This window comes from Carassius auratus, unplaced genomic scaffold, assembly GCF_003368295.1.
Source record: "Carassius auratus strain Wakin unplaced genomic scaffold, ASM336829v1 scaf_tig00035252, whole genome shotgun sequence".
NCBI lineage: Eukaryota > Metazoa > Chordata > Actinopteri > Cypriniformes > Cyprinidae > Carassius > Carassius auratus.
Genome location: NW_020526215.1, coordinates 32,030 through 47,170, shown reverse-complemented (window position 1 = coordinate 47,170; position 15,141 = coordinate 32,030). Strand labels below are relative to the sequence as shown.

Here is a 15,141-nt window from a genome sequence, read left to right as displayed (position 1 = left end):
TTTAAACGTTTCTTTCTCAAGGTTCTTTACATGAAAGCTTACATTAAAGGAAAACACAACAATATAAGAAAACATACTATAAATTCAACAAAAAATAAATCACAAAACAATACAATAAAAAAAAAAAAAAATACAAGCATTCCTGAAAAAGAATGTTTTTGGGAAAAGTTTTAAAAACAGTTAAAGAATTATCATCCCATTGTCAATTGGGAGAGAATTCCACAGATTTGGAGCATGCCTTGTAAAGGCCCTGTCACTCCCGGATCACAACCGTGTTTGGGGAACAACTAAGAGGCTGTGCTGAGAATATTGTAAATTACGAATTGGTGTATATGTTGTTAAAAGATATTTGAAGACTTTTTTTGGTTTTGATATGCACTACTGTTTATACTACTTTTAAGTGTTATATATTTATTTAAATATATATATATGTAAATACTTTTATTCTGCAAGGATACATACATTTTTATCAAAAGAGACAGTAAAATCATGTTTTTAATTTTCTATTCACCAAAAAACCCTGAAAAAAAAATCTCACTTTTCACATAAATATCAAGCAGCACAAATTTGATAATCATAATGATTTGGTGTTCAAGAAACATTATTTCTAAATGGTTATACTGAAGACTGGAGTTAATATATTCAAGAGGAAAACAGTTATATTTAATATATGTGTACATGTACAGTATGTATGCATGTATATGTGTGTGTGTGTGTAATAATATTTGTAAAAATATTGTTGTTGTTGTTTTTACTGTATTTTACATAAATATATAATACGAAATACACAATTCATAAGAAAAAAAAAAATAAATCTTCCCAACCCCAAACATTTGCTTCTTGAACTAAAATATTGCAAACATGCAATACAAAGTAGAAATATAGTGTAATATACTCATGTTAAAAAATCATGTTAAAAAAGTATTGAAAAAAGGGATCTGGTTTAGTAGTCCTCTCCCAAAAGCCAGTATGTCCTCACCCAGCCCTTTCCCTGAAATGGAAGAGAACAGCGAGGTGAGAGCACTTCCGAAGCTTTGAAAATGTGTGGTTAAGAGGACGCTTTTGAGCTCTATTTATAGGTCCTTACCAGCTGTGACTCATTACCGAATAAATATTTCCACTCTTTCTGAAATTATGTTGCCATGTATACACAACTTTTTAGACATTAATGTTTACAGCCGTGATTGTAGTTATGATGTCATTTGATTACACGGTATGGTTTTGTAACTTGTTAGTCATTTTGAAGCACCAATCCTATAATAAACATGTGAATGAAGAATCAGCTGAGGGAATCGGACTGTTGTGATGTGGTCAGACAGGTGAGATGAAAGCAATATGATGCTCCCTGAGGTGAATGTCACAGGGGCAGTAACTCTGTACCTTTATGTGGATGTCACCTCGCAGTTCACAGCGGAAAGTCCTGAAAGTGTCTAGGAGAGACTTGGTGGAACTGCTCACATGGATCCTCAGTGCTAAGAGGGGAAAATAAAACGATATGATGTCAGATCAATCACGTGAGTTTTATTTCAAATGCTTCTCTGACATATCTTCGTAATCTGCTGTCAACACATGCATTATGAGTGATCTTACGTAATCCATATGTCTCCATCCTGGAGGCAGTGTTCACAGTGTCTCCAAATAAACAGTAGCGTGGCATTTTCAGACCCACAACCCCCGCGACACAAGGCCCTGTAACAAGCAAAATGATTTGTTTTTTTATGATTCGGTATTTTTCCACAACACATTTTAAATAGTTTTTCCTTTTCCACTACTCAGCCTATGTTTTGTGATAAAATGTATAATGATGTATTTTATTTGAATTTTTCTCATATGTGTCATAAGCCAAGTTGGCAAGTTGAAATCACTCCAAGAATGCCTGAGCAGCATAAACACTCGTCTGATGCAGAAATGGACCAAATCAGAAAAAATATTCAAATGCATCATTGGCTTTGTATTGAAAACACATCTGAAAAAGGCAAGAGAGAGAAGAAATGAAATGTACTGTATAAACCTTCTGTATAAACAACCAGTCATAATCAAATGTATTTATTAGAAGTAGTCCCCCAAAACTGTATAATGCACAATCTGTTTCTTACAGTAGGTTGTACATATTTTTATGCATACTGAAAAATTATTTCTTTTGCTATACTTTTATTTAGAATTTTTGACAGAGAGGATGATTAATTTTTTTTTAATTTTTGCTTTCTGTTTTGAAATGCAAAGAATATTTAAAATGCATTTAAAATGCAGAATATTTTTGTGATGGCAAAGGTGAACTTTCAGCATCATTCCAGTATTCAGTGTCCCTTCAGAAATCATTCTAATATGCTAATTTGGTGCAAAAGAAACTTTTTTTGTGTTTTTTTTTTTTTTTTTTTTTTTTTTTTTTGTGGAATCCATGATTCATTTTCTTTGAAGAACTGAATGTTCCAAAGGACAGCATTTAATTGAAATAGACATTTCAGTACTTGAACTACTGGTAAGGTTGGACACCCCTTGTATACTTGTTCATACTTTAGTATAAGAGCATACAAATAAAAATAGAAAAAAATAGCTTACATTACATAAATTACAAGGCAATACACTCATAGCCTGAGCACATTTGTTTTTGTGATTGATCAGGGTCAGTGCAGGCCAGTGAATAAACAAGAATGGCACAGCCAAAGAGCTGTCACCATCCAGTTATTACCTGAATGAACTCCAATGCGGACCCTCAGCTGCTGCTCTGGTATGTGTGGACTGTAGAAGCTCCTCATGCCCTGCACCACAGCTAATGACATACTTGCTATTTCTTTTACATGGTCGTCTCCATTTCTGGTAGGCAGACCCGACACTACCATGTAGGAATCGCCAATGGTTTCTACCTGGATACAGCAAAGGACACATGAAGCAACATATTTCCTACAATGGTTAAAATCACCTCGCATGATGATGAGGCATTCAAATGATGTACCTTATAAACATTGTGGTTGTCTATGATATTGTCGAAGTATGTGTACAGGTCATTCAGAACGTTCACTACCTAAAGTACAGCAAAAAGGAAACAAGTGCAGTTTATAGCAGTCAGCTTAAGGATACAGATACAGAGATCAAAGTTTCTGTAAAGTGACAATCGTTTTCCATTGTGGTTCAGCTGTGGGCTTCAGTGCGGTCCATAAATAGCATCATGCGAATGTATTATTTCCACTTTAAGGCTCAGACGGGCGTGTGAGCCAGCAGCTATGCTAACAGTAGCCTGATATCCGTGACAGAGTAGAGTTTTTGGCACTTGTGCCATGTCACCTAATAATGTCAGGAGCTCTTATGTGACATATGAAACCCATTCCAGAGCGTACTATGTGGATATTTGATCTTATAACAGACCATACACAAACAAACACACACAGGCGCATACATAATTTAACAAGTGTAGGTATTTCAAAGTCTTAGACAACGGAGGAAGGCAGCTCCTCAAACCTCCCCAAATAGCTCTGGACATATGTTTTTTGTTAAAATACAATCAGAATCTGAACAAATAACCCCACATAGGACCTATATTGAAAAAAAAAACACACACAACAAATTGTTTTTTAAAATTGCCTGCAAGGAAAGTGCCGGGCAGAAACTCTCTGAGATGCTGTTTGAGTCTCTGCGTCTTTCATCACCTGCATTGGCGTGAGGGATGCTGACATGGCTGTGAAGCCTTCAATGTCACTGAAATAGATGGTTACGCAGTCGTAGGTTTCTGCTCTCACTGTCTTTCCCGCTATGAGCTGAGCGGCTACACATCTAAAAATACAAGAAAAAAGACAGGCACTTTTCAAAGGCAGGTTTCAAGTGGAGGGCTTGGTGAGGATCAGTGGTCTCGTCACGTAGGCTTGTTAGGCCAGGTGCAAGCAAGTTTTTAGGAACTGAAGTGTTGCGCTCAAATTCACTGAACAGTCGTGCCACTTTTGTCTGCACTATATCAACAAGAAAACCTACATCATATTCACTACACCTCCAACTTAACCAGGTGTTAAAGGGATTGTTTACCCGAAAATGAAAATTCTGTCATCATTTACATTATTACTTCCATTACCCAAATCTTTCATTCATCTTCAAAACACAGATGAAGATCTGGAGTATTCAAAGTTAGGATTGGATAAGTGGAGGGAAGAAAATCAAATCTGTTTTGTGTTAATATAATAAGATGGCAAACAATTTTATTAAACAAGATGTGTGAATATTTTCATTGCAGCAATAATTCATCAAATGACAGTCAAGTGCATTTTAACCCAAGTTTATATATCGAACATGTTAACCGTTAAAAAGATATTTCACCCAAAAATAAAAACTCTGCCATTAATTACTCACTTTCATGTTCTTCCAAACCCGTAAGACCTTTGTTCATCTAGATATCAAGATATTTTAATGAAATCCAATTCTCGTAGCTTCATGAAATTACAGTTGAACCAGTAACCTATTTTAACTTACTACATTTCTGGACCTTGAACATGGTAGTTCCATTGCTGTCTATGGGAGGGTCAGAAACCTCTCCGGTTTCATCAAAAATATCTTAATTATTCTTAAGATGAATGGAGGTCATTCCACGGATTTGGAATCACATGAGTGATTAATGACAGAATAAAATTTTTTGAGGGTGAACTATCCCTTTAAGGCTAAGACACAACAAACCAACATAGATAAATAGCGGAAACAAAGCTGACAATGGTCAAAATGAGCTTCACTAAAGACCAAAGCCAACTGGCACATCTTGCACCATGGGAGGCAGTAGTCTGTATTCATCAAACAGAAACACAAACTGGAATAGCCAAAAGAGCATTCTGCATGTGTCCTATGGACTTTGCGTGCACGTAACACCCAATCAGTGTATGCTCTCTTACCAAGAGATGGTTCAACAAATGGAACATACTGCAAAAACTACACCAATAGATGCTCAAAGACAGCCTGACACTTGTCAATAGCAAACCTTCAGCTTGATGTGCCATAGTCTACAGTATATGCATATTTATTTGAAAATCAAAGAATAGAAAAAGGAAGAATAGTTAAAAAGGAAGAAATTAGTTCTAGGTAGCTTTGGATCAGATTTTTTTTTTTTTGGGGGGGGGGGGGGGGTCATAATCTGAAATGTTACCGTGGCAACATCTGCGTGAGTAGTCCCTCTGCTCGCTTCTTCTCTTCCTGGAGTTCAGCGGTACGTTCACTGACTATCTCCTCCAGATTACACGCATACTGCTCCATACGGGACAGCAGGTTATCCAGAATGTTCTCAGAGCCCCTGTGCATACACACGAATGCTCTGCAAATATCATTCTTTATCATTACTACTAACTAGCATTTAGCAATATCACATTTAAGAAGCAGTAATTCTTTATTGCCCCTTCAAGGGCCATTTGTTGCAAAAGAAACATTCATCAGCACACAGTACACACAACACCATTTTTAATTTTTTTTAATCTCCCCTTTCATCCTCCAAAGCCAGTATAAATGTTTAGCCTGATACGTTGTGACAGGGTTGTTCTCGTGGGACTCTATGATCGCTGGGTTGTGTGTCACTGGTCCCCAGAGTGGCCATATCCTGTTTGTTTGTCTACCTGATTAAGCACTGTCATTTGTAAGTGTAATTAATGATCCTCTGTGTCCCTGCCCTGTTCTTCTTTATTACCTCAAAAGCACTCATTAGTCACAACTACCCTCATTTACAGCTGAAACAAGCACAAAGAGGAAGAACGTGCAACTGTAGCAGTGTCAAGACCGCATTAGATTGGGAAGGAGAGATAGCTGTACACTACTGATGCCGCAGCAATGCTTGTTTAAAGTGCCTTTAATCAAACTTATCTCAATGTTAACACTGACTGCACTTGGGAATCTTACTTTGCAAGTGGGGAAGATTGTATCAGCAGAAAGTCTAATAAAAGTGCAGTCTGGAGAGTACAATAAAAGTTAGAGTGTTTGGGGTTCTATTTGTTTTGGTCTGAGGTATTCAAGTGCCAACTGCCAACATGTCACTGTTTTATAGTGTACTGTATATGATGTAAAATTAAAATGCAGATTATAAGGTGTATTAGCTGACTGAGATACATGAGTGAAGATATTTGTTTTATGAAATAAATAATATTAAAACCTTTATAATATAATTGTAGTATTATTTTTATATGCTACTATAGTCTATTAATATTTTAACCCCTTAACTGTCACTCACATTTTTGAACATAGACTTTATAGTGCATGATAAATTCATGAATGAAAACATTTTGTAACATGATATTGATTCACCATTTACATTGTTATGCAATGTCTGATTTTAAAATGGGTTTTAAAGGATGAATTTTTAGATTTTAAGTCTTTTTTTTTTTAACAAAGGTCAGAACTCCTGTTAATAATATTTAACAAAAAACATTGGTAAAATAAAATATATTTGGGAGCCTTAGACCTTTCCAACAATATATAGTTTATCATGATTAGATTAGATTTAATTGTAATAGTGAAGTAAATGTAGGTGTCCCGTATACGGAACTGGGGTACAGTTAAATGAATGTGCTTTTATTTTTACATTTTCAGAATTCCTTTTAATTCTAATTTAAGCTTTAGTAATTGTTTTATGTGTTGTTGTTGTTTTTATTATTATTTCTGTTTATCTTAAATGTATTTTGGTTTTAGTGAGTACTTTAACTTTAAGGCATTCTATTTCAGTTAGTAGCAATAAAAAAAAAGTTTAAGTTAAAGTCTTACATATTATAAGATTTAAGTTTTTTGTATCTTAATTAAATTTAGCTTAATTTGATTTATTGGAAATTATTTTTAATAGGTTTAATAAAAATAAAAACTGCCAGGCAACGATTAATCACGATTAATCACATCCAAAATAAAGGTTTGTGTGTACATAACAGGCTATATGTGTGTGTACTGTGTATATTTATTATGTATATATAAAGACACACACACAGTATATAGTTAGAAAATATTTTCATGTATTTACATGTATATATTTATATTCATATAATTAATATTATATAAATACATTTAATATATAAACATATTGTATATTTTTATTAAATACATACATGCATGTGTGTTTATTTATATATACAGTAAATATACACAGTACACACAAATATATTATGTACTCAAAAATCTATTTTGGATGCGATTAATCACGATTAATCATTGCTCAACACTAATAACAAACTGATACTGTAAATACACACGAGTTCAAACATAAGTTCAGATATCTAATAAGGCTTGATTCAATCAAACCAATTTTCAAAGTATTTGTGAATCAGTCAACTGCACACTGTTAAAAGTTTATTGTTTCTTAGTGTAAACTAAATGTAGCAGGTTGACCCAAGCTTAAACTAACTAAAACCACCTAAACCAACTAAAAATAAGCCCTGATGAGGTGACCTATTCCATCTAAAATGAAGTAAAAAAATGTAGAGAAATATATTGCTCTGTGTCTTGCTTCATTACTGACCCATTAGGACAGAGTTTCTTGATGGCAGTCCTGAGAGAAGAGAAGTCTGGTCTCTCTGCAGGTTTCTCTCTCCAGCAGCTGACTATGATTCCCTCCAGTTCCTCTACACCCTCCGATGGGTCTATGTGAGGCCTCAATGGGCTACAGCCTCTCGCCCTAACCCGCTCCACAATCTCTGAAAAACAGACAGGGAGAGAGTCAACAACAGTCCTGTAAAGTTATCCATCAGAGATGGTTTACTTTAAGTTATAAAAAGAGGCTTTATAGGGAGAGGGAGAGGAGAGTATTATCATACCTCTAGCACTGAAGTGACAGTTGGGAATGTAGAAAGGCCCTCTACGATATACTACCTCTTGAGCAATAATGGCGAAACTGTAGATGTCCCCTTTTTGAGTACCATTAGCTGAAATGGACTCTCTCAGCAGCTCTGGTGCCCTCCATAACAGAGCTTAAAATGAAAACATATTTTAAAATCTACACAAAACGATCTACATTTACATTTATGTGTGGAACATATTTGTGTGTTTATGTATTGAGCTCTAAATAAATACTATATTTTTCATCCAAACAAAAATTAATTTCTTCTTCAGAGTTCTACATTTCCGGCTTACCGGTCCAGGGGTCAAATCCAAGGCTCTGCTCTGAGTCTGAACGCCTGACTGCGTTAAGTCCAAAATCAGTGACCTTCAGGACAAAGCGGCTGTCCACGACACAGCTTGATGACGAGAGGCGACCGTGACAGTGCAAGGGACTGTGGTGCAAATAGTCCATGCCCTACATCAAAGTCGAAATTAATCCATCACTGTTTTATATTCTTCTGTCAGAGAAAACAGTTTAGACTATAAAACACAGACATTTCGACCTTTACAATGTCTAGCATGAGGGAATACTTGAATGTCCAGTCCAGCTTGATAGACTCATTCTTCAAAATGTCCTGAGAATTTGGGGGACACAAAAAACTTTAGTTACAATGACCATTCTTAAAATAATAAGAAGATATCACTTTTCTTGTTCACCCAAATATTCAGTCATAATTTTACATTGTTCCAAAACTGTAAATCTACAATTTTGGTTCAATAATATACACAGCTCTTTCCATAAAAAGAGTCAGTAATAACAGAATTGACATTATATATCAGTAGAGCTGTTCAACTATGAAAGATTAGAAAGCTTATAGAATACTTTCTGGAATTTTAATAAAATAAGGTCTTTAGTACACTTTACTTGAAGATACATTGATGTTATGTTAATTTCGAAGCTGTTATATATATATATATATATATATATATATATATATATATATATATATATATATATATATATATATATTGCAATAAATTTCCTGTATAAGGATTACATTCACTGTCCTAATAGTTACATGTATTTGTTCCTAAACCCTTTATTAAAAAGTCATTATTAAAAAAGCCATAAGAAAATTTTGAAGATAAACATAGTTGGAAAATGCAGATGGAAAAGAAACAATTATCTGCGTAAGAGCACCTCCAGGCTTCCTTTAGGGCAGTACTCGGTAAGAATGAAGGGCTGAGGGGTCTCCAGGGCCGCTCCAATAAATTTACAAAGGTTATAATGGGTCGAATCTCTGCACTGAAGACACATAGGTACTGATTGAGGTACATCATATCACTAACATATTGTATAAAAATGTAATGCATTTGTCAATGTATTGAGCAGAGTTTACATGTTTGAGTTCCGCCAACAGCTCACTGCTTAGATGAGTGCTTCTTAAATTCAGAAAGCAAACAGAACAAATTGTCCCCTGAAGGGGAGAGAGAGAAAAAAATAATTTAATTAACTATGAATCGTTTTATTGGGCAACTAAATCATGCCCAGTTTTTGTAGCATAAATTGTCTTCTACGTTATGTTGGAATACAGTGACGTAAATGTGTAAACACTAAGATCACAAATATTGCACTTTGTAGACTGCAGTTCTGTGTGCTGATGGCTTGTCTTGCATGCTGCAAATTATAGACTCCAAAGAAGCCTGAATGGGTTTGGATCTGTGGGACTGAACAACAAAAGAGGAGAATCTAGATGTTATAGATTCATTCATAGTGCATGTAGCAAATCCATCCAAACAACCCACAATTAAAACAGTAATGATAAGGAGGTAGAATTGGTTATCTCTTTACATGACAGTGTCTATGACATTGTTAATTATATCATTTCTGCCTCACAGTTGCTATTATGTTCTTGCATTACAAAATAAAGTAAATTGTTGGCCAGAATAATTACTTAATCATCTTAAAATGCATTAAATCCTCTTAAAACCTTTGCTGGCAAGGTTGAGGAGTGATGCGGCATCATTATGACATCATCAGCATTGACTGTCCACAGCATCTTGGAGGCGTCCTCCTGGAGTTTGAACTTCCTGGTAATAAATATCAGTTTAATCTGAAGACTGTAGAAAATCTAAGACCGTATTTCTACAAAGCCAATGAAATACTGAGAAAAACTGAAGAACAGCAGTGGAGCTGATTGAATAAGGCTTGCATTTTTGGGCATCAGCTCTAACATTTCAGCTGAATTTAGTCTGGCATTCATGAACTATAAAATCAACAGAATGTTTCAACATAATTGCAGTATAACATGCAAATCTTACATCCAAAATAAATGAAAACGGTGTAACTAGCTCAAACAAATCTCTTGGGAAGTAAAAAAAAAAAAAAGTATAGGCATTGCACTTATGCAAAAGAACACATTTCTACGCTTGATTTCGGCATTGTTAATGTTTAAGAGCTGTTAAAAATACACACTTGAACCATATTACCTGTATAAAACACAGACTGCTAGGGTCCCTGCGGCCACCAAGCCAACAGTAATCCCCAAAGCAATCAAGAATTTTCTCTCTGTAAATAAAACACACACATTTACGATCTGCTGGGTGATTAGCACTCACTTGGTGTCAAAATGCAATTATGTCCATTTATAGAATTATGATACAGCAAAACTGGAAGCCACCAAGGGTAATTCTGTAGGAATGCAATATGAAACAGTCACATCCAGTCACCTTTAATAAAAGTATTATATCGGGTTGCATAAGTCTGTCCAGACTTTTATTACTTCGACCTGTTAGCTTGAGGGATATTCAGTCAGTGAATAGCTGAGAAATCTATATTGCCACTGAGTTGGACATTTGGTTCTTGCAGGCACTGGTACATTATTCAAGATTTTTCTTTTCACCCATTTTTTAATCAAAGATAGGGTATGGGGCAATGCCAAAAAAAGATGAAAATGAAGGGGTGAGAAACCAAGGGATGAGTGGTTCTGTGTGGATGAACTAATGTATGGAGCAAAGTTGAGTATCTGGTGCCCCCTACTGGAAACAAAGTGACTGTACTATGGCCTTTAACTGGCCCCTTGAAAGAGCTGATAAGCAGAAGTACATGAACATGCTTCCAATCCTCATATCATGCTCCTGTGTGTTATTAGCACACCTTTAAAATTAATGAATGATGGGAAGTAAAATGCATCAAACCTAGAGGCAATGAAAGTCCAAATACCAACACATCATTGAAAACTGTGCCTCTGCCACGGACTTGACATTTCACAAGTGTCTCGAAATGTGCAAGGTGTTATGTAATATAATTTTGCAGAATTGTTGCCAGTAATGTTTTTCCGATGAGGGCGGGTTGCCCAATACCTAGATTGATGCAGAGTTCTCCTTGAAAGCCACAGTCTGGAGAGTCTTTGGGAGGAGTTGTCCGTCCTCCAGGCCACTTGATTTGAACCCCTTGTACTGCCTTATAAGTCCCAAAATAGTTTGCAATGACCTGTGTGGAGAACCCTAGAGTATGACTCATTTGACAAATCTAATTCCGAATAGCAGAGCAGTTTTCAGATGGCTTGCACTGGTTCGGTCTAAATAATAAGCATATGTTAGTTGCTCACCTGACACTGGTTATTAACGCCTTGGAATTGTTTCATCATGTAATTTAACTCACGGTCTCCACTCGCATCAATAGTTACATCTCCTTGAATCCCTATTTAACAAAAACCAAAAGCAGAAATATGCTTCTTTTAACTCATATTATATAACATAATACAGCATTGCATGGGCACATGTAATCTTAAATCCAGTTGGTAATCACTGGATATATTTTAAGCTCTTCAAACCTGTAATGGTTCTGTTCCACATTCGTCTAGTGATGGCTAAGCCGTCATATGGGTTTTCTTTTTCTGCCAAAGTTTTGTTTAATGTCTGGGCATACAGCCAGACACTATCATGGGCTATGGCTGCTAGGAATGACACCTGTGGAAATAAAACAGTTGAACTCATAATGAAGTAACCTAAAAGTTGTGCCATCACATGGCTTTCCATCCATTCAGCCACATGCCCACGCACCAAAATTCAGATGTGGTATCATTGACAATAAACTCTATCATTGTTAATATGCATACTAAAAGCAAACCTTTTCATTTGTAGCATAGGTATAGCCAAAGTCTATTTTGGACCTTCTGATGACATTCTCTGAGAAGGCCTGATACCGTTTATCACTGGGTTTATACAGAGACAGGAAAAACAGAGCCTGATAAGCTTGCTTGACTACTGAGTCATATCCATCACCTGAGAAAGAAGAAAACCATACATTATAAATAGAAAATGACATCATGTCTCATTTTATGAGCAGAGTCATTGATTTTGTGGTAATGTAATACACACCTTGTTTCCAGTCAAAACTGCCAAATAGCACCTTTTGCTTGTATGGCTCGAAGCAAAAGAACACGAAATCTCCGTTGGTGAGGCCTTTCTTGTGAGCTTCAATTAGCAAACTGCGGACCACCTTGCCATGTGCTGATATCACAATAACTGGATATAGGCAAAAGGACACAAACAATAGCTTCATTGATTAGTTCCTCACAGATTTTGGGAGAACAAATTTGCATCAGACGGGATTTTTTTTCTTACTGCGAGAGACTCGTGCCACCTCAGTTAAGACCCAGGACCAGGTCGACAAGGACCCTTGAGAAAGAGAGCCATGGATTTCTTGATACTTGGCCACTGTGATGTTATTGTGCTCCGCTTGATACCTTTCGAAAAAAGTTCTAAGATGAGCTTCTTGACTTCATAATAGCAACTATATTTCACATCTAAAAAACTGTACATTTATATGAAAACTGTAAATAAACCAGTACAGTTTCCTTTCTACTTGGTGCAACATTTTTTTTGTACTTAATATATAATTATATATACTTTTATACTATATACTAATATATACTTACATACTTAAAAATCACTTTACCATTAAACTTACTATTTATTTATTTACATACATGCCATTTATAATAAATGTCAATTAACATAGATTTTCCACCTCTCAGTTTCGAGGAATATTACATACCTGATCCCCTCGGCAGAAATAGCCCAGATCTGTTTAATGTCATACACAATACTGATGCGCTGCCAGCCAAACTGCTTACAGATTTCCACAAAGAAAGCCCCTAGTTTAGTAAAAGGTCCAAACACTCTTGTTAAGGTCGGATAGTCCTGAATGCCAAGGGGCCAAGAGAAAAAGACATTTAGCAACTGAAAAGCAAAGTGCATTTTCAGATATAAGTGAAACAAAACATTAAAACGGACCTTCTTATCTAGAAACTGTTGATCAGCACATACGGGACTGATGACAGCAATGTTCCAATAAGCTGCTAGTTTAGCAGTCACTGCGCAGACCTTAAATAAGAATTAGCAACAGATGATAACGCTCCATTTCCTACTCAATGAACATTTGATAGTCCTTCGTCTTGTAATGATGATATCTTGTGACAAATGAGATTATAACGACTTTTGTAATTACTTTTTGATAGCCCTTCATGCGTTAAAAGTCAATTTTATCAGCTTTAATTGGAACTGTGTGCTTGTAGAAAACTGATACCTTAATTTGGAAGTCTATTGTCTGAGTAATGATAAAATGAGTGATTGTTATCTTTGACCCGTTCCGTTTAAACTACGTTACGCTGTATTTTAAATATTTATTTGTTTTGACTTTCAGCTGTCTTGGAAATGAAGCTAATACAACCACGTACATTTGAGCAAGAAGGTCCGATGAAAGCACTGTATTTGTGTTTATGGTAAAGCGCCACAATTTTCCCAGGGCCACGCAGATCATTGCATTCATCGTCCACATAATGGTAATCCAGATGATGACCTGCCATGAATAATTCAACAACATATAACATTAAGGATGATATGTAAATATAGTGTGCATCTTCCTCTTCTGCTCGGTACAAATAGCTCACTGACCTCGCAGAAGGTCCGGACTGCTGTTTACAGAACTGATAGCGATAAGAGCTCCAGCCCCAATCCGACCAATACTGAAAGGAATGGAGGTGTTTGGCATCGAGATCAACAAGGTGAATCTATCACCCAGACTGAGAGGAACCAGGATCATCAAAAAGAGCAGTGAGCCAGGGAGACTCTCGAAGTGCTTCATTACCTCTAAATGGCATATTAGTACAAATTTGCATTCATATTTTACAATAAACACACACACACACATATATATGTATATTTTATTTGTATGTGTGTATATATATATATATATATATATATATATATATATATATATATATATATATATATATATATATATTGCCCATGTAATCAAACGGTGTATAAATATATTTGTTTGAATAGCTTCTAATTGTAGCGTAGTGGATAAATCCCATGTGCTATGCATACTAAATAAGCCTGTAAAATTGTTAAATTAAATTACTTACCACTCGTTCCGAAAGAATAATTCCCGCTTCAACACAGAGTTTGAACAAAATAAGTAAAAAACTGATTTTTTTAAAAAGGGACCTTGCTTTAGAAACTGCATGTAGCGCGGATGGGCAAAATATCCAGTGGCAGACTGTGGCCATATGGTTTTGCTCTGAATCCAGCCATCCACGACAGTTATCTCCCCAGAGTGACTGTAAATCAAGGGTCTCACATTAATACTGCTCTGTATCTCAAGCTCTGGTGTTCCTCTGACATTTGTTTATAGCTAAACAAACATATGAGTAAACACTGGTCTACAGATGTTGTTGTGAATTCTCATGTCCATGAGGTCTGAAAAATCATGTTATTCTGTCAATGCTTTGAGTGATACTGTAGCAATGGTTCTGTTTACATGCATAAGGGCTCTTTTCAAAAGTGCTTGGAAGAATAAACAAGGATCTGTACATATTAAATGATGACATGGATGTAAGCTTCTGAAATAAACTGGTATTTTCTCATGTTTGCCAACGTTCTGTGTTTCAATGAAGAATAGAAAGAAAGAATGTAATTAAGAATCATAGCACGAGAATCAGCTAGGTCAGGAAGAAGAGGTCAAAAGGTTAAATTATAAATAAGATTGTGTCATCCCCTTGCACACTGGCACTGGAGGCTTCTCATATCGTGGGAATGCCCTCTAGTGTGTCTGTCAGTTTCACAGGTCAGAAACATTTGAAACCTTTCTCAGTGAAAAGAAGTTGAACAGCATGAGAGAAAGATAAATGTTGTGGTCATTTTCTACCAAAATATGTCTTCCATCAAATCTGTATTGGGGTTAGTTTGTATCACTGCACGAATACACAGGGTAATAAAAATAGCACAGGAATAGTGGAGAGACTTTTCTGCTTAAAAAAAAAAAAAAAAGCTTTCATAATCTGGAATTTTATAGTTAGCATAAATTTACATTTG

General features: G+C 35.7%; 1 protein-coding gene across 1 annotated transcript; it reads right to left on the bottom strand.

The window, feature by feature from the left end:
- Positions 1-817: 817 nt before the first annotated feature.
- On the bottom strand, positions 818-14,280 carry LOC113081904 (atrial natriuretic peptide receptor 1-like). The gene is made up of 27 exons (XM_026253804.1): positions 14,193-14,280; positions 13,717-13,911; positions 13,500-13,621; positions 13,057-13,146; positions 12,818-12,963; positions 12,385-12,506; positions 12,139-12,285; positions 11,888-12,042; positions 11,592-11,727; positions 11,367-11,458; positions 11,119-11,248; positions 10,246-10,324; positions 9,747-9,846; positions 9,391-9,483; positions 9,156-9,233; positions 8,957-9,061; positions 8,319-8,390; positions 8,068-8,230; positions 7,752-7,904; positions 7,457-7,631; positions 5,117-5,281; positions 3,645-3,768; positions 2,954-3,022; positions 2,690-2,864; positions 1,591-1,689; positions 1,381-1,472; positions 818-991 (listed from the first exon to the last, which is right to left on the bottom strand). Exons 2-27 carry the CDS (start codon positions 13,904-13,906, stop codon positions 944-946), a joined length of 3,120 nt encoding a protein of 1,039 aa, XP_026109589.1. The 5' UTR covers positions 13,907-13,911; positions 14,193-14,280; the 3' UTR covers positions 818-943.
- Between the last annotated feature and the right edge of the window lie 861 nt (positions 14,281-15,141).